Source organism: Ambystoma mexicanum, chromosome 7q (assembly GCF_040938575.1).
Source record: "Ambystoma mexicanum isolate Mex_15411 chromosome 7q, UKY_AmexF1_1, whole genome shotgun sequence".
NCBI classification, from domain to species: Eukaryota; Metazoa; Chordata; class Amphibia; order Caudata; family Ambystomatidae; genus Ambystoma; species Ambystoma mexicanum.
This window is the reverse complement of record NC_090941.1, coordinates 300,999,557-301,020,468: the sequence shown is the minus strand read 5'-3', so window position 1 is coordinate 301,020,468 and position 20,912 is coordinate 300,999,557. Positions and strand designations below refer to the sequence as shown.

The 20,912-nt window shown below is 51.2% G+C and overlaps 1 protein-coding gene across 12 annotated transcripts in view; it reads right to left on the bottom strand.

Moving 5' to 3' along the window:
- The window catches only part of MYCBP2 (MYC binding protein 2), a 3,160,061-nt gene that overhangs the window by 2,902,342 nt on the left and 236,807 nt on the right, over positions 1-20,912 (bottom strand). For all 12 annotated transcript variants that reach the window (XM_069639721.1, XM_069639717.1, XM_069639718.1 and 9 more), the window contains exon 4: positions 16,252-16,405. In XM_069639721.1, the coding sequence (XP_069495822.1) occupies positions 16,252-16,405 (154 nt within the window). The remainder of the gene's footprint in view (positions 1-16,251; positions 16,406-20,912) is intronic.

Here is a 20,912-nt window from a genome sequence, read left to right as displayed (position 1 = left end):
GTGTGCTGTAAGTGCAATCAATGCGTAACAGCATGTTTATGTATATCAGAGGTAGGTTTGTTGTAGAACTTTGAGAAGAAGTTACTTACCAACTGGTAACGTTCTTTCGACTGGATGTTCCTCCAACATATTCCACATCTTTGACATGTAATGTCCACCGCTGTGTACTTCAGAAACTTTTTCGGCAGTGGGAGTCCTGCGTCGAGTCGATGTCCCTCGAAGGCCTCTGTCGAGGACGACGCCACCGGATGTTATAAATAGGACGCATGGCGCCCGTAGCCTCAGTTTATGTTTTTTCCTCCATAACGTGTGACATGCACATATCCAAAGCCTGATTGACTGCACATAGCCTTATGGTAACATAAGCTGCAATCGTATAGGAAATTCTCCAGAGGGGCAGGCTGGGAGGGCGATGTGGAATACATTGGAGGAACATCCAGTCGAAAGAACGTTACCAGTTGGTAAGTAACTTGTTCTTCGAATGGATTGTGTCCTCCAACGTATTCCACATCTTTGACAGACTCCCAAAGCAGTTCCAGAAAATGTAGGCGGGAAAAAGAATTTAGAATACCCAATCAGACTGCAGAATAAAGAACCACCTTACCAAAGGCCTTTTCTTGACCATGGAGCGTATCCAGTGAGTAATGTTTGACAAATGTGTGGATAGAAGCCCATGTGGCTGCTTCACAAATATTCGTAATAGGAACTCCACGCTGCAGGGCTGTGGAAGTAGCCACGCCTCTAGTGAAATGAGCTTGCAACCCTTCCGGAGGGTCCTTGCCCACCAATCGGTACCATTCAGTAATGGTGAGGCTAATCCACCTGGATAAGGTCTGTTTGGTAACAGCCTGGCCCAATCGGGGTACAGTATACCCCACAAAGAGTTGATCATCCACTCTGACCCTGGGCATCCTAGAAATATAAAAGCTCAGAGTCGCTCCTCTTCCTTACAAGGGTGAGGAGGAGGATAGAAAGACAGAAGAACCACTTTCTGGCTTAAATGAAAATCAGATACTACCTTAGGTAGAAACGAAGGACGTACCCTGTGTACAACCCTATCCTTGTGGCACACAGTAAAGGGCGGCTTAGATTAAAGTGCCTGCAATTCACTCACTCTGCGAGTGGATGTACCCGCAACCAAGAACAGCGTCTTGAAAGACAACAGTCTCAAAGGACAAGAGTGCAAAGGTTAAAATGGAGCACCCATCAGGAATTTTAAGACCAAATTTAGATCCCAAACCGGCACCTGGAACAGGGACGGCGGGAACACATTAGTGAGCCCTTTAAGAAATTAGGAAATCAAAGGAATCTTAAAATAAGAACCTTCTTCAGACGAGCGCTTGAAGATAGACAGCACCGCCAGGTAACCTTTAATGGTACCTACTTGAAGGCCCCTGTGGGCCAAGGAAAGCAAGAAAGATAGACCCATGGGAATGGAACACTGAAAAGGATCAACATTTTGTCCCCTGCACCAGTCGCAAAACTTACGGCAACGGTACAGGGATTTGGTTGCTGGCCGCCTGGCCGAAAGCAGCACCTCCATCACGTCATCCGCGAGGTCCCAATCCTTATACCTCAACCTTTCAGATACCAAGCGTGACTGTTGAGTCTTGACTTCTGGATGGAGAACCCCGTCCATCCCGTCCCCCCGTCATCCGTTTCTCCACCCGCCCCTCCCTTCGGCTCCCTTCCCAAAAGCCCCACACCCACCTACCCACAAGAGCAGATCCTCTTGGTAGGGAAGAGGACGTGGCAGGCAGATGGACATCTCTAGAAGGTCCGGGTACCATGCTCTCCTGGCCCAATCCGGAGCAATGAGGATCATGTGGGATCCGTACTTCCTTAACACTTGAGGAATGACGGGGACCGAGGAAACGCATACAGCAGTGGGAATGACCAATCCACTACGGAGGCGTCTTCTAAGGCACCTCTCAGAGGAAATTCCCTTGAGCCGAATTTCTCACACTTCCGGTTGGCACTAGTCGCGAAGAGATCCATTTGTAGGGTTCCCCAAAGGGCGAAGATCTCCAGAAGGACTTCTTGAGCCAACTCCCACTCGTGAGAGCCTGTGCTCTGCCTGCTCAGAGCGTCCGCCGCCGCATTCTCCTCTCCGGCCAGATGAACTGCTGTGAGTGATATTCCTTGCTGGATTGCCCAGAACCAGAGCTGCATCGCACATCTGCACAACAGGAGTGACCCTACCCCCCCTTTTTTGTTGAAGTAATGCATGGCCACTGTATTATCCGTCATGATCAGGACACACAGCCCCCCCACCCCCCGCACAGACGGCAGAAAAGCCTTTAGGGCCAGCCTGATGCCCTCAGCTCTAACAGGTTGATGTGGAGTTTGAACTCCGACAGAGACCAATGACCGCTGGTGGTCAAATCCTCGGCATGAGCTCCCCATCCTGTGAGGGAAGCGTCCGTCACTACTGTCACCTCCGGCCACAGTTGCCAAAACTGCTCCCCCTTCATCAGGTTCCCCTCGTTGGCCCACCACAGCAGATCCAGCGAGACCGATAGTGGAATCTGAATGGGATCCGACATCTTGCCTGGGAATTGTGACCACTGCATCTTGACGACCCATTGCAGGGATCTCATCCTCAGTCTGGCCTCTGGCACCAGAAATATGCAGGATGCAATGAGGCCGAGCAACCTTAAGAATTCGAAAGCCTGGGGAAGCTTGGCATGTTGAAACTAGTCCACCATCTGCACAATGTGATGAGCCCTCACCTTGGGAGGCAAACACTTCCAAGGACGTGTCCAACACAGCCCCGATGTACTGGAGCTGTTGGGAAGGTGTCAGATGCGACTTTTTGAAATTGAGGGAGAATCACAGCTTGTAGAGGGAGCGGCAGGTGAGACTGAGATGATCACTGTCATGATGCCTACCTCCAAGGAGCTAGGTCCGACCCAGCAACCCCAGAGGCAGGCATCATTCCCCCCAGGGAAGTGCCAGCGGGCCCAAGCTGGGGCCCTTTGGACACAGTCCTGGCGCCTTAGGCGCCAGGCTCATGTTGAACCCCTGTCCTGGCGCCTTAGGCGCCAGGCTCAAAGTTAGACAAGTGTTCAAGTGTTTTAATGTGCACTTACCTGATGCAGACCATGCTGCTACATCCAGGCCCTCTTGAGGCCTGAATGGAACTACTTTACCTGTGGGACTACTTTCCCCTGGGTGTGGTCAGGGAAGGATACATACCTGATCGGTGGAAGGATACATACCTGGAACTTCTTCCAAAGCTATTTAAACCAACCCTGATCAGCAACTCATGCTTCGCATTGTTCTGCTCCTCGCAGCTGGACGCTCACCGTGTCAGCTCCTGCATCTGGACTTCAGCCACGCCTGTCAGCATCCTGGGTCACCTGCTAAGAGAGAATTGGAGAGAAAGAAGACCTTACCTGCTAAAGCTGCATCACGGAGACATCACACCGACAATCCTGAAAGGGAAGACATCATTTTAAAAGCATTTCGCTTCGATCGCTGCAGCGCTGCATTTCACTCACCTTTCCTGGGCACCTCCATCTTCAGCAGCGATCATCCGGATCTGCAGCCACTTCCCAGAGCCTAGAGAGAAAAAGACAAGAACACAAGGTGAGAGAAGGAAGGGAACAGGAAAAGCTCAGTTTCCTTCTAAGACTTACCTGTTCGGTCATTCCCATTTCATTTCGGGTCCTGCCGCTTCCTGGCATTCCGGACCCCGGCCCCTAAGGGGGAAAAGACATAAGCGTTAGCGCTTGCTGCAATAAGACAATGAACATTATTATTAAGCTTGAACCTTTGAACTTGCTACAGAACTCTTACAGTGCCTTACCTGAATAGTCAAGCTTATTTGAACTCCCATCAAACCTCAATCCAGTGAAGTAACTGGGTTTCAATGCGCCCCTGCATCAGAAGCAGGATGGAGAACTCATCCTTCCAGACCCTAAGGGGAATATTCCTGCGAGCCAGAGAGTCCATCTTCAGAGTCCTGCGCTTCACCATTGAAGAAGCATCAGCACGCGAAGCCAGACATGCAGCTCCGTGGGAATCAGGTGAGCGTGACAATCCATCGCTTGCTCGGGAGAACACGCACGGATCAGCCAGTCGTCCAGGTAGGGGTAGACGTGAATCCCCACTCGCCCGAGATATGCTGCCACCACCACCATTAATTTGGTGAAGACCCTCGGGGCAGAGGTCAATCCGAATGGCAGTACCCGAAACTGAAATTGCGAGTCGCCAGCCGCAAACCTTAGGTACTTTCTGTGCTTTGGATGAATCGGCACATGAAAGTAAACATCCTCTGGGTCCAGAGACACCAACCAATCCTTATGTCGAAGGGCCTGGATGACCTAAGAAAGAGGGACCATCTTGAACTTGTACTTCCTGAGAAGTTTGCTCAACCAACGCAAGTCCAAGATGGGTCTCAATCCCCAGTCTTTCTTTGGAATCAAAAAAGAGGGGGGAATACCATCCCTTGTTCCTCTCCGCTACAGGCACCAGTTCTATAGCACCTTTCTCCAGGAGGGTCAAGATTTCCTGCACAAGGAGCAGATCTGGAAGCTTCAAAGATTCCCCGGTGGATTGTCGTGAGGCCGCTTTAGGAAGGGAAGGCAGCAGCCGTGGGCTATTGTATCCAGAAGGAACAAGTTACTTACCTGTAACTGTTTTTCTCCAGCATGGGTCTGGCATGGATTCACATGCTCATGAATATTCCCTGTCGTCAGGCTGGGAATCCTCGGTAAAGAAAAAATCAGGATCAGTTTCATTTCTGATCTGTCTTTCTTAGTAGTAACCAATCACTGATCTCTGGGTCATACTGCCCCCCAGCCAATGACTGCCCTCTCCCTAAGCCCCGCCTCTGCCAGCCATCCTCAGATTTGGTAGCACGCCAAGTGGCAGTATGACCAAGTGAAGAGCCGCAGAGGGGTAGGTGGGAGGGTTCGCATGTGAATCCGTGCCAGACCTATGCTGGAGAGCACCAGTTACAGGTAAGTAACTTGTTTCTTCTCCAGCATGGGGTCTGGCATGGATTCACATGCTCATGAATAAAAGAATACATAGCAGTATACACATGCACAACCACGGGAGGTGGCAACAGGCGCAACATTAAGCAATACAACAACTCAACATTAAGCATCTCTTACCTCCTCACCAGGCTCACCTTAAGCGAACATGTTGCGCAGCACTTCTTGGCCGACCCTGGACTCCTCCCTGGAGTCCCAATCGACGCAGTAGAATCTTGTGAAGGTGTGCGTCGACCTCCACGTAGCAGCCCTGCAGATGTCCAGCAGGGGCACACCAGACAGGAACGCTGTGGTAGCAGTGATCGCTCTGGTCGAATGGGCTCTCGGACGGCCGGGCAGCGGTCGGTTTGCCAACCGGTGACAGTGCATGATGCAGCCGGAGAACCATCTGGAAATGGAAGTCTTCGAGAGAGCCTTCCCTTGATTCACAGTCCCAAAGTTAACAAAACAGCTGTGATGTCTTCCGAAAACTTTTAGTGCGGTCCACGTAGAACTTCAGCGCTCTAGCTACATCCAGCGAGTGCAAAGTCCTCTCGGCCAGCGTCGAAGGCGATGGGAAGAAAACTGGTAACACCAAGGGCTCGTTGAGGTGGAAGTCCGACGGCACCTTGGGCATGAAGGAGGGGTGCGTCCTCAGCACTACCCTCGTGTCATGAAAAGTCAAGTATGGAGGCTTGCAAGATGGGGCCTGAATCTCTCCCACTCGTCGTGCAGAGGTGATGGCCACGAGGAACGCCGTCTTCCATGACAGGAACTTCAAAGGCGCCGAATGCATAGGTTCGAATGGGGCTCCCATGAGCCTGGTCAGCACCACATTAAGCTCCCACGCCGGGGCAGGGGCCTTCACCGGCGGGAATGATCGGAATAGTCCCTTCATAAATTCCTTTAGCAGGCGATGAGACCACAAGGACGCCCGTCCCGTAGTCCTGGTATATCGGGAGATGGCAGCCAGATGTATTTTTATGGAGGCGTGAGCCAGTCCAGCTTTGGCCAGCGACAGTAGGTCCGGCAGCACTTGAGGGGCCGTAATCCGCAGAGGGTTAATCTTCTGTGCACAGCACCAGACAGAGAACCTCTTCCATTTATGACCGTAACACTTGAGAGTTGAGGACGCCCTGGCCTTTGCAAGAACCTCTCTGCAATCAGCCGGGATATCGTACCCACCAAACTCTAGTGCTGCAGGAGCCAGGCCTGCAAGTTCAGCGACTGTGGGTCGTGATGGAGAATGGCGCCTCCTTCTCTGGAGAGAAGATCCGCGTCCGCCGGCAGCTTGACTGGTGGGGACGTTGACAAGTCCAGAAGGTCCGGGAACCAGATCTGCCTCGGCCACGCCGGTGCGACGAGGATCATCCTGCACCTGCAATTCTTGAGCTGGTTGATGAGGCGGAGCAGCAATGGCAACAGAGGGAACGCGTATAGAAACAGGCTGTCCCAAGAGAACGAGAAAGCATTGCCCATGCTCCTCGGCTGTGGGAACCTGCTGGCGAACCTCTGGCACTTGGAGTTCGTCGCGAACAGGTCGATCTGGGGTTTGCCCCATCGTTGGAAGAGTCGATCCGCTTGGTCCTGGCGCAGGTCCCACTCGTGGCACGAGCGCAGCTCCCTGCTCAGTGAGTCCGCGATGGTGTTTTATATTCCTGCCAGGTGGAAGGGAACCAGAAACATCCCCTGGGCGACGGCCCTGGGCGACGGCCCAGTGCCACAGATCCTGCGCCTCCTTGGATAGGGCTGGGGATTTGGTGCCTCCTTGCTTCCGTATAAGGAACATCGTGGTGGTGTGGTCGGTGAAGATCCTCACCACTTTGCCCTTGAGGGACGGAAGGAATGACTTGAAAGCCCAGAACACTGCTCGGAGCTCCAGAATGTTGATGTGAAGAGACCTCTCCTCCGGGAGCCAAAGGCCTCTTGCGTGGAGGTCCCGGGTGTGGGCCCCCCAACCCTCCAGAGAGGCGTCCGTCGTCACCGTCTCCTGAAACGCCGGGATTTGAAATTCCGTGCCTGTCGTGAGGTGAGCACGGATGCCCCACCATAAGATCGCCCGACAGAACTCCTTGACGAGAGGGATCCTGTCCTTGAAACAGCCCCTCGCCTGAAGCCAGCGGCCGTCGAGGAACTCCTGTAGCTGACGCATCCGAAGTCTGCCAAGGGGTACAAGATAGATGCATGAGGACATCATCCCGAGGAGGGACTTGATGGACCTCACCCTGGCCACGTCTGTGGCTAGCAGGCGCTGCACCTTGCCCAGGATGGTCTTGGTCCTCTCCTCTGAGGGTGAGGCCAATTGCCCCACTGTATCGAGCTTCGCTCCCAGAAACAGTGCTATCTGCGATGGAACCAGGTGGGATTTGGGGTAATTGATGGCGAACCCCAGCTCCGTGAGCAACCGGACGGTCCTCGCCGTGTGTTCGACGGCGAGTTCCCTTGTCCTTGCCCGGATTAGCCAGTCGTCCAGGTAGGGGTAAACGTGGATCCCTGCAGACGCACCCGCGCCGCCACTGGTGCCAGGCACTTGGTGAAAACCCTGGGTGCCGACTTTAATCCGAACGGTAGAGCCCTGAATTGGTAGTGGCGTCTCTGAACCACGAACCTGAGTAACTTCCTGTGCCTTTTTAGAATAGGGATGTGGAAGTAAGCATCCTCCAGGTCCAAAGACGATAGGAAGTCGCCTTCCTCCAGCTGTCCCAGCACGTGCTGGAGGGTGACCATCCTGAATTTCTGCGCCTTGATGTACTTGTTTAAGAGACGCAGGACCAGGATGGGGCGCCAACCGCCTGTCTTCTTCTTGACGAGTAAGTACCTTGAGTACACTCCGGAGCCCCGGAGCCCTCTGGGGACGAGCTCGATGGCACTCTTGAGCATCGCCTTTACCTCCAACAGTAGTTGAGGGACGTTATTCTCCTTCCTGGCCACGGGAGGAATGCGAGGGCACTTCTTTTGGAATTCCAACGAGTGCCCGTTGGCCAAGGTGTCCAACACCAAACCGTCGGTGGAGATGGACTCCCACACGCTGACGAACTTAGTCAGTCGGCCTCCCACCGGGGTGCTTTGGTGGGGGCCCGACAACCCGGCCGGGTCAGTCTTGCTTGGAGGCGGCCTTGCCGCCGTGGCGACGGCAGCGGGACCCCCCCTTGCTTTCCGCGACCTCTGTAGGCCTCCTGGGAAGAGGAGCGGGCCACCTGGCGGTAAGTGGAGGAGCAACCGCTGGATCCTTTGGAGGCACCCCGTCTGCCTCCAGAGCTCCGAAAGGGCAGTCGCTGTTGAAGCACCCCCAGGGCCCGGGCCGTCTCCGAGTCGGTCTTGATGGCCTGTAGGGACTCATCCACCGCCTTACCAAAAAAGTTGTTGCCGTCGAACAGCATGTCCAACACCCTGGTCTGGATGTCCTGGCGAAAGTCTGTCGCCTTGAGCCATCCTCGTCGGAGGCAAACTCCATTGCCCAGTTGGCTAAATCCGGTATCGGCAATGTCTGTTGCCACAGTTATGGCGTGATCTGATGCCACCTTGCCTTCCTGCAGAATTTCTGGGGCCTCCGCCCTTTTGTCATCAGGCAGGAAGTCTAGCAGGGGAGCCATCTTGAACCAGAGCTCCCTGTCGTAGCGGGCCACGATCGCTAAGGCATTGGCTGCCTTAATCGTCGTCGCCGCCGACGAGATGACTTGTCGTCTCATAGAGTCCAACTTCTTGCCCTCGCTGTCTGGCGGGGAAGTGGAAGTTGAAGACGCTGCACCTGCTGCCTTCTTCTTAGCCACCGCCGAGACGACAGAGTCCAGCGTGGGCTGGGCCCTGATGCACAAGGGGGCAGCATCGGGGACTTGGTACTTCTTCTCGTACCTGTCCCTCTTGGCTGGTGTCGTGGAAGGGTTCTTGAGGACAGCAAGCCCCTCGTCCCAGATGTCGTCGAGTAAAGGCACCGCGAGGACTGTCTTCCTCTTAGCCTCTTGTCGTTGGTACAGAAACCCCTCCTTCTGTTCTTTGGGGCAGAGCTGGAAGAGCTCGGATGCCCTGGTTATCATGGCGTGGAAGGAGCCAATTTCGTCGGCTGGAGACGCCCACGGGGGAGGAGACGACAGGATGTCCGCTGTGTCATTGCCACCGTCATCGTCCGTCCCCGTATCCATCGCCGTATCCTCTCTAGGGGCCGGCGAGGGGGATGAGGGGTCCACCGGTCTCGCAGGCACAAAGGGCGGAGTGGGGTGGACTCTCCTCCACTTGTTCGGAGGGCTTCCCGACGGGCCTGGTTCTGGCTCCTCCGTCGGGGTCCGTGGTAACCTCGTCCTTATCTCGGTGCATAAGGATTGGATTGCCAACAAAATGGCCGCCGAGCTATCCTGGGGCTAGGGCAATGGCTGCGACGGACGGGATGGCCGCTCCACTGGGCCCTGTTCGTCGTCGTCGCTATCTTCGATCACGTCAGCAGGAACCGCCCCCTGGGATCGAACCTTCTCGAACCCCTAAGGACCTCTCGTTGAGGCCCTTTGCGGTTTCCACCAGTTCCTCCTCAGACTGATTGAGTCTGTAATGGCCACCGGCCCCCCCCTCTTTTTCAGCCGGGGGCTTCACCGGGGGGGTCTCAGCAATGGGCTGGAAAGAGGGATCCCTCCGCGGTGGCAGGGATACTCTGGGCCCGGAGGGCAGTTCCACGGGCATAGTCTCAGCCGGCTTCGCCAGGGTCGCAGCGACCACTTCGGAAGAGGCCTTTGCTGATCAAAGCCCTCACCACCTTAGGTGCGTCCTGCGCCTTCGCTTTGGGGGTTGGGGCGGGGTCAGCGCCTCGCTCCCCCTTCGAGATCGACTGGGTCCGCTCCAGCGGCCTACCCGGGTTCTCGGACTTTCTCTTCCCCGAACCAGAGTGCTGGCTGGCTCGTGGTCGAACGTGCCGGGGAAGTAGCACCCTGCTTGGCAACCGAAGAGCCCGACCTTTCGGCGCTTCCGGTGCCCGCGGACTCGCGCTGCTTGGCCCCTGTCGCCGGGGCGCCCTCACAGGACTTAGAAGCCCGCTCAGATTTCTTCTTCGCCTTATCACCTGCTGTGCCCTTCTCCAGCCAGGCGGCGAGGCGGGACCGACGATCTTGTTTGGTCCGTTCCGAAAGGTTCTTGCAGAACGCACAGTCTTTCTCCACGTGCATCTTGTCCTCATGAAGGCAGTAGAGACATCGCGAATGCTCGTCCTCCTTGAAAACTTTCTGTATTCCTCATCCAGGGCAGCACCTGAACAGCTTGGATCCGGGCGTTGAGCTTCCCTTGTCCTGGGCCATGTCCGTTGAGGTAGGCCGCAGATCTTCCGGAATCCACCAAGAAGCATAAACTCGACGAAAACTTCACCCTTGAGGGGCGTAGAAGAATTCCGAAACGGGTCCCCGTTATCGGAAGTAGAAACGGTGGTGCTTGAGGCTCGATTAAACCGAAAAAATGAGAAATCTCGTGAAAATACGTGAAAACGCAGTAGAAAACTCGAGAGCTAAACACGAGGACTCCCAACACTTGAGCGTGCTGTAAAAATCTGAGGATGGCTGCCAGAGGCGGGGCTTAGGGAGAGGGTAGTCATTGGCTGGGGGCAGTATGACCCAGAGATGAGTGATTGGTTACTACTAAGAAAGACAGATCAGAAACGAAACTGATACTGATTTTTTCTTTACCGAGGATTCCCAGCCTGACGACGGGGAATATTCATGAGCATGTGAATCCATGCCAGACCCCATGCTGGAGAGCCCACGCATCCGAAGTAATTGCTCGCCATTCTTCGAGATGCTGAGACAGTCTGCCCACAACTGACGAACAATGGAACATGGCCTCATGATTGTTCTGGAGCGGCTGCGGCAGCGCCTGAACGCAAGGTGGCAGCTGCCTGAGCTGCTTTGGCACCCCTATTTCCCCCGACCACCACGGGTCCTTTTTCGCGGACCCCTTTGACTGGCGGATCCTCTCGTCCTACAAAAGGAGGAGTAGTAACGAAAAGAACCTCCCCTCCACTGCTGTCCCCTAGGACAAAAAGGCAGAGGTTGACACATAGCTGCGCTCAAAGATTTCGCCGCAGCTTTTGAGTTCTGCAACCTCTCAAGGCTCTCGTCAGCCCTGCTGCAAAACAAATGTGCGGCATCAAAGGGCATGTTCAAAAGACGGGCTTGCACATCCGGAGCAAAACCTGACTTCCGTTATATGCAGATTTGCGTGGTTGCGGTGCTCGTAGCCATGGACCGGCTAACACGGTCGGCCGTATCTAAACCCGACTAAAAGGATTCGCACATGGCATCCTTGTCATCCTGCCCGAGAGCAAGGAACCCATCCCTTTCTTCCCCTTCGTGAATATGCTCAGTCGCTAGGGATACACAATTCCACAGAGTGTGTGAAAATCTTGCTAAGGCAACCAACAAAATCTCGGGAGTGGGGTGAGATGAAAGGCAGCTGGGGTCGCTACCGGAAGGGCGGTATTTTTTAGTTAACGATTTGTTAACTGCCAGAAGAGATTCCGTGTCTGCCAAGCAGCCGCCACCCTTTTCTGCAACGTCCAATGAAAATCTAACACCAGGTCAGAGGACGGACCTTGATCCAAAATATCTGTTAACTCGTCCTGAACAAAAGCTTCAGGAGGGGTAGACCAACCAAGATACTCAGTGACCCTAGCCATCAGTCTCCTGTAGGACGACTCCACATGAGCCCCAGGCTCACGCCTACCAAACTCCACCTCAGGAGAAGTGTCCAAGCCATTGGCATCATGAGATTGCCTTAACTCTTCCAACGGACTGTACCCAGAAAAGACAGGAGCCACATCAGGCTCAACAGGGTCGAACTCAAAATCTGACCTCTCCTCATCCTCATCCTCATGGATGTCATCCAGAGGGAGGAAAACCTTGTGCCATCAGCAAATTCCGGCCAAAAGGCCCCAAAGGAGTCGATGGCTTCAGCGTCCACAACGGCACAGAGGGCTGGTGTGAAGGCAAACCTTCGACATCCGTATCGGCAGCCGACGTCCCAGAGGACCTGTGAAGCCTGAGGCGAGCTTGGCCATTAGGCTGCCACAGGTGTGGGAGCCTCAGTTTTGGAGAACAACCAGCTCGAGCTGCGAGCGAGCAGGAAAGAAGAGGATGCCATCCGAGTCCCTGCAGACACAACAGGGCTACTGGTGGGTGCATGACAGCACCTGGCGTGTGAGCGGGGCTCGCAGAAGCCGGTCCGCCAACCTGAGAAGCAGAAAGGAAGCAGCAGGAGCCGCCGGGGAGGAACGCTGAGGACCGGTGAGTGTCAGGGAAAGCCACTAGAAAGCTCGGGTGCTCCTAGCGGGCTGTGCATAGATAAAGTACCAAACTGAATAGAAACTTGAAATTACGCATATTGAATACCGAACTGAATTGAAACTTGAAATTTATCATATTGAATGCATATTGAACACACTGAATTGAATACAACTTTGTGGGCAAAGCAAATAGCAAATGACAGCCAAAGGAAAAGTGCCCATGTGAAAGCAACCTACAAAAAAGAGTGCAAGTGTGAAAGAGTGCCATAGAAAGGCGGGGCATCAACAAGACTACCGCAAAGTGAACTTTTATGATTGGATGCACTGCGGCAAGGCCAAAGACTCACAAGAGGTGTGTGACCCGTTATGGCAGAACCAAGAGGCTAACCAGAAGCCAGAGGAGTATAAAACTGGACATAAAGCCAAAAAGCTGACTAAGCGAAACTAAGTGAATTTGACTATGTACACAGGGGCAAGTACAGAAGCACCCGTGTGGAAAGAAGAGCCTATGGATCCTTGTTGCGCAACCTATGATGGGTGGACTATGTTGTCTGACAACTACGCCTGGACCAAACAAACCAAGGACAAGCACTGTAAGTGAACTGGTGATGCAATCCAGAAGGAGGGACCGGTTGACCTCTAGTTGTGTTAAACCTTTTTGAAAAGACCGATACAAGTACACATGGCTGTGTTAAAGTCTTGGGGCAGGGAACCCCGAGACTTGAGGAACTTCAAATGTTGTCTTGAGAACCAAGCCTCAAGACCCTTTTCTTTTGAACTGTGTTGCTTGGAACTTTTGGAAGGGAATTGTGTGGAACTGTATTGCCTTGAACTTTAGAAAGGTAATCTTGAGACTTTTATGGAACTTTTTTTGATCTTAGAGAAGGGGAGTTGAAAAGGAAGCCAAAAGCTGGAGGAAGCTAAGAAGTGTGCGTTAAACACAATTTCTTTTATTACTGACATCCCTACACATTGTTTAGCTTTAGTTGTGAGGGCAAGGATAGGTTTTGGACACAGACAGACTTTTAAGTTGGACTCTGACTCAGACTTTCCTTAGTTGCATTCAGGTAGGGAAATCCCACCTTAGCATAGGACAAGTTAGGCCTTCTAACATTGTGATATTGATTTAACAAAAGCATTTTATTTTTAACTTTGAATCTGTTGTCTGTGTCTTGTTTCCTGATGCCTTCACAGGGGTGATCGAATATGGAGGGAAAGTTGCTTTAAAGAGAAATCTTTCCTAACAACTTCCAAACAAGTCTTCCATGTCAGTAGCAGAAACATCTCTAGCACGACCGTCACACAGTCTCGTACAGCCTTTTTTAGGCCCAGTTACTCTAGTCTGAAGAAAATAATGTTCACGCCAAAAGAGCTTCACTTAAGGAAAAATCATATGCCTCCAATTGGAAACAGTAAAATTAGTCCATTGAAGACCAGCAGAATGTAATCACTAATGTAAAGAACTGAACCAAGAGAAGCGTTGAGAAATAAAGTTCTAGATTGGTTACACCAGAAAGTCGGGCACAACCTCATGAGAATGCTCATCTTGAAAACGCTTTATAGGAGGCAGATTGAACGGTGTCTCTAGTAACAAAGACTATATTGTTGTGGTTTTCAGTGAACGCAATCATCCCTCCGTCCTGAGTATCTGTGAAAGTCTCTCAAAGATGTCACCTGATTCCAAATTGAAAATCGTGGTGGACCAACGTTAGTCGATTAAATCCTTTGGCGGACAAGGAAGACACCATTTAATCAGGACTTTTGGAAACTCTAGATGCCATGAATTTTCTTTCGTCAGACCTGGGCACTAAACATCATCAAAGCTTCCTCAAGTTTCATCTTTAGAGCCTGGTGGCACAGGGTGAAGATCACCAATAGCCACAGAGATTAGAGAACGCCTCAGGGGCTGAGAGTATGGATATGAATTCAGGTGGACTGTAACCAGTTCTCCCCTATGACGCCAATCATGCCGTTGGGTCGTAAGCCCTTAAAAGCACCCATAAGCTCGTATCCAATTATGACAAAATGCATTTATATCTTAATATTTTATTTGAATGTTTTTACTAAATTCACTGTGTCATTTTGCATGTGTCTCACGGTTTGTATTACACGTTCCTGTCATGAAAGACTGAGTCGAAAGTGTAACTAAAATTCCAATCTCATCATACTTTATCACTGCCATATTTGAATCCATTATACTACATTTTACTGCAATAACGAGAAGGTATAGACGAGAGGACCTACGCTGGTGGTATCAGTTTCTTATCCGACAACTGTCTAAGTATTTTGCATGTTAACTGCATGTTAGCCATTGGGGCATGTGTTCTGCATGTGAAGTATAGCAGACCCCTCAACTGTAGACAGTTACCCTAGGAATTGATAGAGTATTTGCAATGCCCTTGCCCTCTCTCGTGCGGCAACCTACAGAATACAGCTCAGTCCCACGAAAAATGTGGTCCAGCCGTCACATAGCGACTGACATAGCAGTCTTTCCTTTTGCGTTTGCATTATGCGCTGTATGATGTAAAATGAGGCAACCTCTCTGCAAATGAATCTCTGCTTATCAGAGAATGTGAAATACTGTTCACTCGCATTGTATTACTCCTTTCATTTACATGTTTGCACAGACTATGATCTTCAGCTGACCAATAAACATGAGTGAGGAATCCATGTCTGGCCTGGTCCATGGAAGCCATTTTAAGGGGAGTCGGTCGCTGGCCCTGCAATGGTGTTCCCTCCTTGGAAGGAAGTTATGTTATTTCACAGGTTGCAATTGTTTTGGAACTGTATCCGAGAACAGGCTAGAGACGCAGGAAGTCTTACTCAATGCAGAGCTCTGCTGTGAGACCCTCGAGCGAACCCCATGCTTTTTTTGACAAAGAAAATCCTTGCAGCTTGCTCCAGTAGGTCGATGAACCTCTAGCTTTTGTTTAGACCGGGTAGATTTTGGACGCCGAGGCGTCACCTCAGGTCTCGATGACCCGGTACTAGACTTCGGGAGGGTCCTTGGTGCTTTCACTGGTACGAGCCTAAAAGGTCTCAGTGACTGCTCCAGTAAAAAGTGCCTGAAGGAACCTCTGTGCTCCACACACCAGTAGAAACCAACTTAGCCTTAGAGCAGACTCCAGTAATGTGGTGGCTAACTGCTACAGGACACTCGTTCCTTCCGCTTGCACACCTGACTTACCTGATGTCTCGACAAGTGTGAAGAGGCAAACTCCTTCACATGCCCGGGAGAAGACAGGTTGAATAGTTCTCTCCACAGCAACAATCTTCACCCAAGAGCCCTAGGTGAAAGCGTGTGACAAGAGGAGAAGGTCACCCACCTGCATTCGGGGCCTAGATACCGCAGGGAGCGCAAATGTGAATCTGTTGCAAAATGCCTCCCACGTGAAGTGCAGGCTGTAAAGCCTTCGACGCCCATCATAAAAGACTGATTGGCATTTTCAATAGTTTCCTTTGCCCCCGGCAACACCAAAGAAATGGCTCAGGGAAACCATTGCGCAGAAGGGAATTTAGAGACTTTTGAATTTGATGTATGTACATTTGCAGCAAACAATTATGTCAAAACAGAAAATGAAGAAAACTGATGTGAAGAAAACATGGAACTAGAAGAAACCATCCCATGAAACCCATTATATTTCTATATGCAAACCCTATACCAAGTGCAGGAAAGCAGAGTGGAGTCAAATATAGTGTGATACACAGAGCATAGCTTGCCTTCAATGCCTTCCAACAAACCAAAGGGCAACATTGCCATTGAATCCCTATACATATGGAACAGGATACCTACAGGAAAACAAGCTTTTTTTTACTGATCTAAATTTCAACAATTTAAATCTTCCTTTCCATACATATTTTCTTGCCACCTGCCAGCCTACAGCAAATACCATGTTACCCAATGACACAAAGATTAAGGCCATTAATACTAACGCATTATGAATAGGAATGTATCAAAGTACAATCAAATTGGAAAAAAAGGATCATTTAGACCAAATAAACTTTTTTAAATATTACCTAGAACTTCTGGAGGCTCAGACTGTAGTCCTTCTGGCTGTTGACCTTGAAGTATGTTAAGCAGAGCTTGCAGACTCCTTAGACATAGTGATGGGTGAGAAAACCGAGTCTCTTTGATCAATTCAAACACTTCACAAAGTCCAACTTCAATGATCTGTAAAGGAATGGCATACATTTTGAATAGGTTAGAACGATTGACAAATGTGCTTGTCGGGACAAAAGCAGTGGTGGTTTAGTAAGGGGCTAAGAGTAGGACAAAAATAGAAAAACTCAGAATGAAACCACAATGACATAGCATCACAGAAACTAACAGTACCACCCGGATAAGGTTAGGAATAGCTCTAAAAACAAATACATTTATGATACAGAGCTATAATTTGCATCGCACAACAGCATAATAGAAATAAAAAATACACATTTCTCCATGTCTTTAAACCAGACATTCTGCACATGAAATAGATCTACGGATGAACTTCAACATCTTCATCCAGTTACAATCAGGATTACAGGCACTGCTGTTGCTGAGAGCATTAATCCACACAGCTTGTGGCATTGCCATTACACTGGCTACTGGGTCCATTATATCAAACCAGAACCTGAACATCTTCAGGTCAGTGAAATTAAAACTAGAAACACATCCCAGCTCGTGGAACTTTGACCCGTTAAGGATCATCGAGAAATTAAAGTAAATGAAGTGTGAGGTTGCATCACAAATGCCAGCTCCTCCAGAAACCTGCAGTCTGCACGTAGTAGATCTGTGAAGTAAAGTAATACAGAAGGCAATGCAGACCCCTCTGGCAAGGAACTCCAAAGCAGCAATGGAAGGAGAAATCAGTATTTCGATGCATCAGAAGGGGCAGAGAATGCAAAAGAGCGATCCTGAGTAGAAAGTCCTAGAGGGGCACTGCTGGCAAGACATGAATGACCTCACATTCAGGCCACAGATGGTTGATCTAGGTTGCAGAACAAATAGCCAGGGACTGGAGAACACAAACATTGAGGTGGTGTTCAGGTAACTAAGTTAATTATGGGATGGAGGAGCAAACAGTCCAGGGCATGTAAGAGCCCCCCGCCACAAAGCTCCGAGTGAGTGTAAATGAAAACTCATGGGGGGACTTCAAGGGCAAGAAGAGTGTGGTGACAAAGTGCTTTGTAAAGGTATAGGTGGCATGGTAATTGAATGGAATAAGCCGACAGATGCCCAGGTTTGCAGTGAGGGAGATAAGGCAGCCGGGGAGTTGATGTTCATTGTAGCAATCTGAAGTGGCAGGGTCTCAAAGTTTAAAGTGAAACTCTGGGCTGCACTGGGTGTGCCTCAACCCGAACTGAGCCAATTTATTTGTTTAATGTATTGATGCAGTATAAGATGCTGACATGGGGAACAAACACATTGCAGTATCCCCAAAGAGTGACGAGGGAAAGACAACTTTCGCAATATTTGGAAACATATTCAGATCAGGTAAGTGCAAATGGGTTGGATGGGGTTGAAGAACATACAAAAGTGCATTGGTGGATACGTGCATATAGAACATAAGTGCAGATAATTAGGTCAGTCGCATTTGTGCCAAAGATGGAGACAAACACCTTCAGGTGAGAATCACAGAGTAGTCAAAAAGGGCAAAGAGACTGCCTGCTAAGGCTTGGGAAGGAACAATGGATGACGTACACTCAGAGGTTGCTCTCAAATCCCTGTAGTTTTGGAATGGAGTCAAGTGCAGTGTGAGGTGGACGCCACAAGTACAGTTGTAGGAGAATAAAATCCATCCTTCAAATAAAAACATGGGTAACTTCCTAAGGGCAAGACTGAAAGAACCTATGCCCCAGAAACGTGCAACAGTGATGACCCAGTGTAAAACGCATATACACAATTGCATTGCAATTAGATTAAAAGACTTGTGGCCATTAGCAAAAGTGTCTGATTTATAACAGTGTAATCACATCTGCAGGAGCATTTGAACACGTTAACACCAGTCACAGACAGTAGAGCTTGGCTGCGACTCCAGCACTGCATTCTGTTCCAATGTGCCTCCTATAACATTCAAAAACACGTTGAAATTTGAACCAGGAAGAGTCTTGAAACATTCCCCCGCCCCAACCCCCGCACCCAACCGTGTAAAAAAACTGCATTGTGATCCGCCGTCCCTCTGCACAGACATGGTCTCCCCCTCCCCTTTGAACATCGAAATGCATGCAGTGTCCAGTCCCTCCCCTGGACCCCTACCCTGTGCTATTTAGTGTTTCTCGTGCCCCTCAATCTTTTTGAGATTGTCCCTCCCGTAGCCACGTTACCACAAACTCCTACCCAAATCATGTCCCGAGCACAATAGATGAACAAGTTACTTACTAACTGGTAACGTTCTTTCAATTGGATGTTCCTCCAACCTATTCCTCATTTTAGATGTATTCCATCCAACTTTGCTGCTCTTCAGAAATTTTTTCGGCGGAGGGCACCGTGCGTCGATGTCGTCGAGTCGATGGTCCCTCGAAGGCCTCAGTCGAGGGTGACGTCATCAGGTGTATAAGTAGCATGCGCGTCGCCCGTTGGCCTCGGTTCTGTTTTTCACCTTTTTTTTCTTTGATCTTGTACAGCGTAGATTGTGCCGGCAGACAGGTTATCAGCCTTGCGAGATTTGAGATGGCAATAACCCGAAAAAAATCTACAGAGGGGTATGCTGGGAGGGTGATGAGGAATACGTTAGAGCATGGGTGCACAACATACGGCCCGCGGGCCAGTTGCGGCCCGCCATGCCCTTTTGACCGGCCCGCGAGGCACAAAGACTTTCCTAATGGAGGGCGGCCCGCGGCCACCCTCCATTAGGAAAGTCTGTGTTGTCTTCCGGGCCGGTGAAAACACTGGCCCTCATTGGCTCAGCACACACACGCATCACGTCGCTCCTACGAGCCACGTAATGTGTGTGCGCTGCACCAATAGAGTGCCAGCACTACGGCTGGCGTGGTCCATAAGGCTTGATGCCGGAAGGCATTTCAGCCTTGGACCACGCCAGCCGTAGTACGATTCCAACGTTCCAGCTTACCTGCCGCTTACCTGCCTTCCAGCACGACTCCGGTGAGTGGTCTGTTTGTGTCTCGGGTTTGTTTTGCTTTATGTTTGTATGTTGCGGGGGTGGGGGGGTGTGTCGGATGTGTATGAATGTTTGTATTTGAATGTATTTTGTGTGTATGTTGAGATGCGGGGGTGGGGGGGTGTGTCGGATGTGTATGAATGTTTGTATTTGAATGTATTTTGTGTGTATGTTGAGATGCGGGGGTGGGGGGGGTGTCGGATGTGTATGAATGTTTGTATTTGAATGTATTTTGTGTGTATGTTGAGATGTGGGGGGGTGTGAATGTTTGTATTTGAATGTATTTTGTGTGTATGTTGAGATGCGGGGGAGGGGGGTGTCGGATGTGTATGAATGTTTTGATTTGAATGTTTTTTGTGTGCTGATTTGGGGGGGTGGGGGGTTCGGGTCTGTATGGGTGCATGTTTGTGTGTGTGCTGAGTTGGGGGTGGGGGGTTTGGAGTTGGGGGTGGGGGTTCAGGTCTTTATGGGTGCATGTTTGTGTGTGTGCTGATTTGGGGGTGGGGGTTCGGGTCTGTATGGGTGCATGTTTGTGTGTGCTGAGTTGGGGGGGTGGGGGTTCGGGTCTGTATGGGTGCATGCTTGAGTGTGTGCTGAGTTGGGGGTGGGGGGGTTTGGAGTTGGGGGGTGGGCCGTTCGGGTCTTTATGGGTGCATGTTTGTGTGTGTGCTGAGTTGGGGGTTTGGGTCTGTATGGGTGCATGCTTGAGTGTGTGCTGAGTTGGGGGTGGGGGGTTTGGAGTTTTTCGGGTCTTTATGGGTGCATGTTTGTGTGTGTGCTGATTTGGGGGGTGGGGGGTTCGGGTCTGTATGGGTGCATGTTTGTGTGTGTGCTGATTTGGGGGTGGGGGTTCGGGTCTGTATGGGTGCATTGTTTGTGTGTGTGCTGAGTTGGGGGTGGGGGTTCGGGTCTGTATGGGTGCATGCTTGAGTGTGTGCCGAGTTGGGGGTGGGGGGTTTGGAGTTGGGTGGGGGATTCGGGTCTTTATGGGTGCATGTTTGTGTGTGTGCTGATTTGGGGGGTGGGGGTTCGGGTCTGTCTGGGTGCATGTTTGTGTGTGTGCTGATTTGGGGGGTGGGGGTTCGGGTCTGTATGGGTGCATGTTTGTGTGTGTGCTGAGTTGAGGGTGGGGGGTTCGGGTCTGTATGGGTGCATGTGTGTGTGCTGAGTTGGGGGGTGGGGGTTCGGGTCTGTATGGGTGCATGTTTGTGTGCTGGGGTGGGGGGTTCGGGTCTGTATGGGTGCATGTTTGTGTGTGTGCTGAGTTGGGGGGTGGGGGTTCGGGTCTGTATTGGTGCATGTTTGTGTGTGTGCTGAGTTGGGGGTTTGGTTGGGGGTGAGGGGGCCATGGGGTGGGGGGTTTGGTTGGGGGTGAGGAGGCCATGGGGCATAGTTTTTGGTTGGGGGTGAGGGACATGGGGCATAGTGTTTGGTTGGGGGTGAGGGGGCCATGGGGCATAGTGTTTTGTTGGGGGTGAGGAGGCCATGGGGCATAGTGTTTGGTTGGGGGTGAGGGGGACATGGGGCATAGTGTTTGGTTGGGGGTGAGGGGGACATGGGGCATAGTGTTTGGTTGGG